The sequence below is a fragment of the Acanthisitta chloris genome, unplaced genomic scaffold, assembly GCF_000695815.1.
Source record: "Acanthisitta chloris isolate BGI_N310 unplaced genomic scaffold, ASM69581v1 scaffold36097, whole genome shotgun sequence".
Classification (NCBI taxonomy): Eukaryota; Metazoa; Chordata; class Aves; order Passeriformes; family Acanthisittidae; genus Acanthisitta; species Acanthisitta chloris.
In genome coordinates, this window is record NW_008681562.1 from 14,353 (window position 1) to 16,423 (window position 2,071).

Sequence of the window (2,071 nt, forward strand, 5' to 3'; positions counted from 1 at the left end):
CCAATTGATTCTCTGCTCTGACTCATGGCTCCCCTGGTTTATATAACCAAGCCTCACTCCAGCCCTTATTGTCAGAGTCCTGCCACGAAGCCTCCAGCCGCTGTGCTCAGGGCTCCCATCCCTTCATCATCCCCCCTGGTCGATGGCCATGCAGGTCTGAGCCCCTTGGGATGGCAGCCTGGCCCTGCACTCCCACACCCAGGCACAGACCTCTGCATTTAGCTGTATTCAAAAACATTCTGTATGGATTCAAACTAAGAAGGATTCAAATGTGCAGCAAGCAAGCCCCACAGACTGCTATCTTCATCATCCACAAATTTAACAGCAGTGACTTCAAATTTACTTCCTGATCAGCAATGAAAATGTCAAATTACAGTAACTAATTTTAGGAGATCTTGCAGTTAACTAGCTCTATTCCATTTATTCTATGACCTGCTGGTATTGAAGACCAATTTTTGTATTTTTGTTCTTTTGTTATGGCATTATGCAATATGAAATAAAACCTGTTTTTCAGGAAGCCATTTTTAAAAGTGTTTCCAAAGGGAAAGGTTGTTCAGTCTAAAAATAAATGGTTCGCTTTGATTTCCTGCTTTAAAAAGAAACCCAAATTTCCATTTTACTTTTAAAAAGTAAACGAACTTTCACAAAGACAAGTCATTTCAGTCTGAAATATCAAAAAGTATTGATATGACGTCTTAAAATGTCAGATTAACAGCCTGTTTGCAGCGTGCCTCATCAGGTTTGTGCTGAATCCTGGCTCACAGATAGGCGGGGGTATACGTGGTGAGGGATATTTTTGGGGTGGAGGGATGGGATCAACAGGCACTGCCAGCACTAGCTTCTCTCCTACAGGTAAGTGCCCTGAGCTGCTGTGGGGCAGGAGGTGCCAGCTGCCTGCTGCTGCCTCACAAATCTAACACCCCTGCACCAGGAAAGGGCTATTTCAGTGAGCTTTGGGCTGTTTTTCTTTTTAATATACATTGGGTTTTAATCCAGCCATAAAGGACTGTTATTCCAGAGTTGTGTGGACTTGGAAGCAAACAAAATGGAGCCCTGTAGATTTCGAATGTGCAAGTGTGTAAAAGAGAAAAGCTCTGAGGAAGGAAACAATTGAATCTCTTCATCTCTGCCTGGATCTTAGGAATATTGTAAGGAATTGTAACTTCAACTAACAAATTGGCTTGACATGACCCATTAAGAACAAAATCGCAACATGGGGAACTGTGGGTAATTCTCTGCCTTCTGTTTTCTTGGTTGTACTGTAAACTATTCTCAAAATGTTAAGGAGTGCCAGAAATGACATGGCATTAGTGCCTCCAGCAGGACCTAATTTCCATCCCATTACCCACCACGCCAAGCGCTGTGATGGCTGCACATCCCGAGGCCCAGGCCCAGGCAGGATGGGTATGGCAGCACAGCACCTTCTGACTATGGGTGCTGGGGGACCTCTTTAATGGAAAAAGCCATTCTCTGATAATCACCACCGAAGCTGCATCATCATTACTGCGAGATCTGCTGCTCTGTACCACTCCTGGAGGGATACTGCAGTGCATTTTTATGAGGGAGAGTCAGACCTCCTCTGCCAGCACAGCTGGAAGGGGATTTCCATAGGAGCCAAGGGAAAATCCAGGTAGGGAGGGAATGCGGGCAGGCTTGGGTGGGGCCAGCCACAAGTGAGGACTGGATCTCAGGGCTTCCTTAGGGCTAAGGGAGCTTCTACCACCTCCTGAGAGTGATTTCAATGCCCAGCTTGCTGCCAGAGCTCCATTTTCCTGAGCATTTCCCCCACAAGGTCCCCTCAGGATAGAGTTTGGATAGAGCCCCGGGGGATGTCCTCCAGGAAGGGTGGCCCATAACAGCCCTGGGAGGCATCCCATGAGCGGGAAGCCATGGCTGGGGCAAGTGGCATCAGGTGGCACTGTGTGGCAGAGGGTGGGCACAAGGCATACGCACAGCTCTCAATTTCCAGCGTGCAGTTCTGCTGGTCCAGCGGGTACCTTCGCAGGTCCATCATGCAAGCGGCTGTGGTGGTGATCCTGAAAGGCGAAGGGAGGAAAAAAAATTCAGTTGT

The 2,071-nt window shown here is 47.6% G+C and overlaps 1 protein-coding gene across 1 annotated transcript in view; it reads right to left on the reverse strand.

Annotated features, from left to right (window-relative positions):
- Window positions 1-2,036, reverse strand: part of LOC103805497 (gamma-aminobutyric acid receptor subunit beta-4) — a gene marked incomplete at its 5' end in the record, with an annotated part of 10,753 nt that extends 8,717 nt beyond the window's left edge. Inside the window, one exon of the mRNA XM_009078149.1 lies at window positions 1,954-2,036. Within this exon, the coding sequence (XP_009076397.1) occupies window positions 1,954-2,036 (83 nt within the window). The remainder of the gene's footprint in view (window positions 1-1,953) is intronic.
- Window positions 2,037-2,071: the final 35 nt, after the last annotated feature.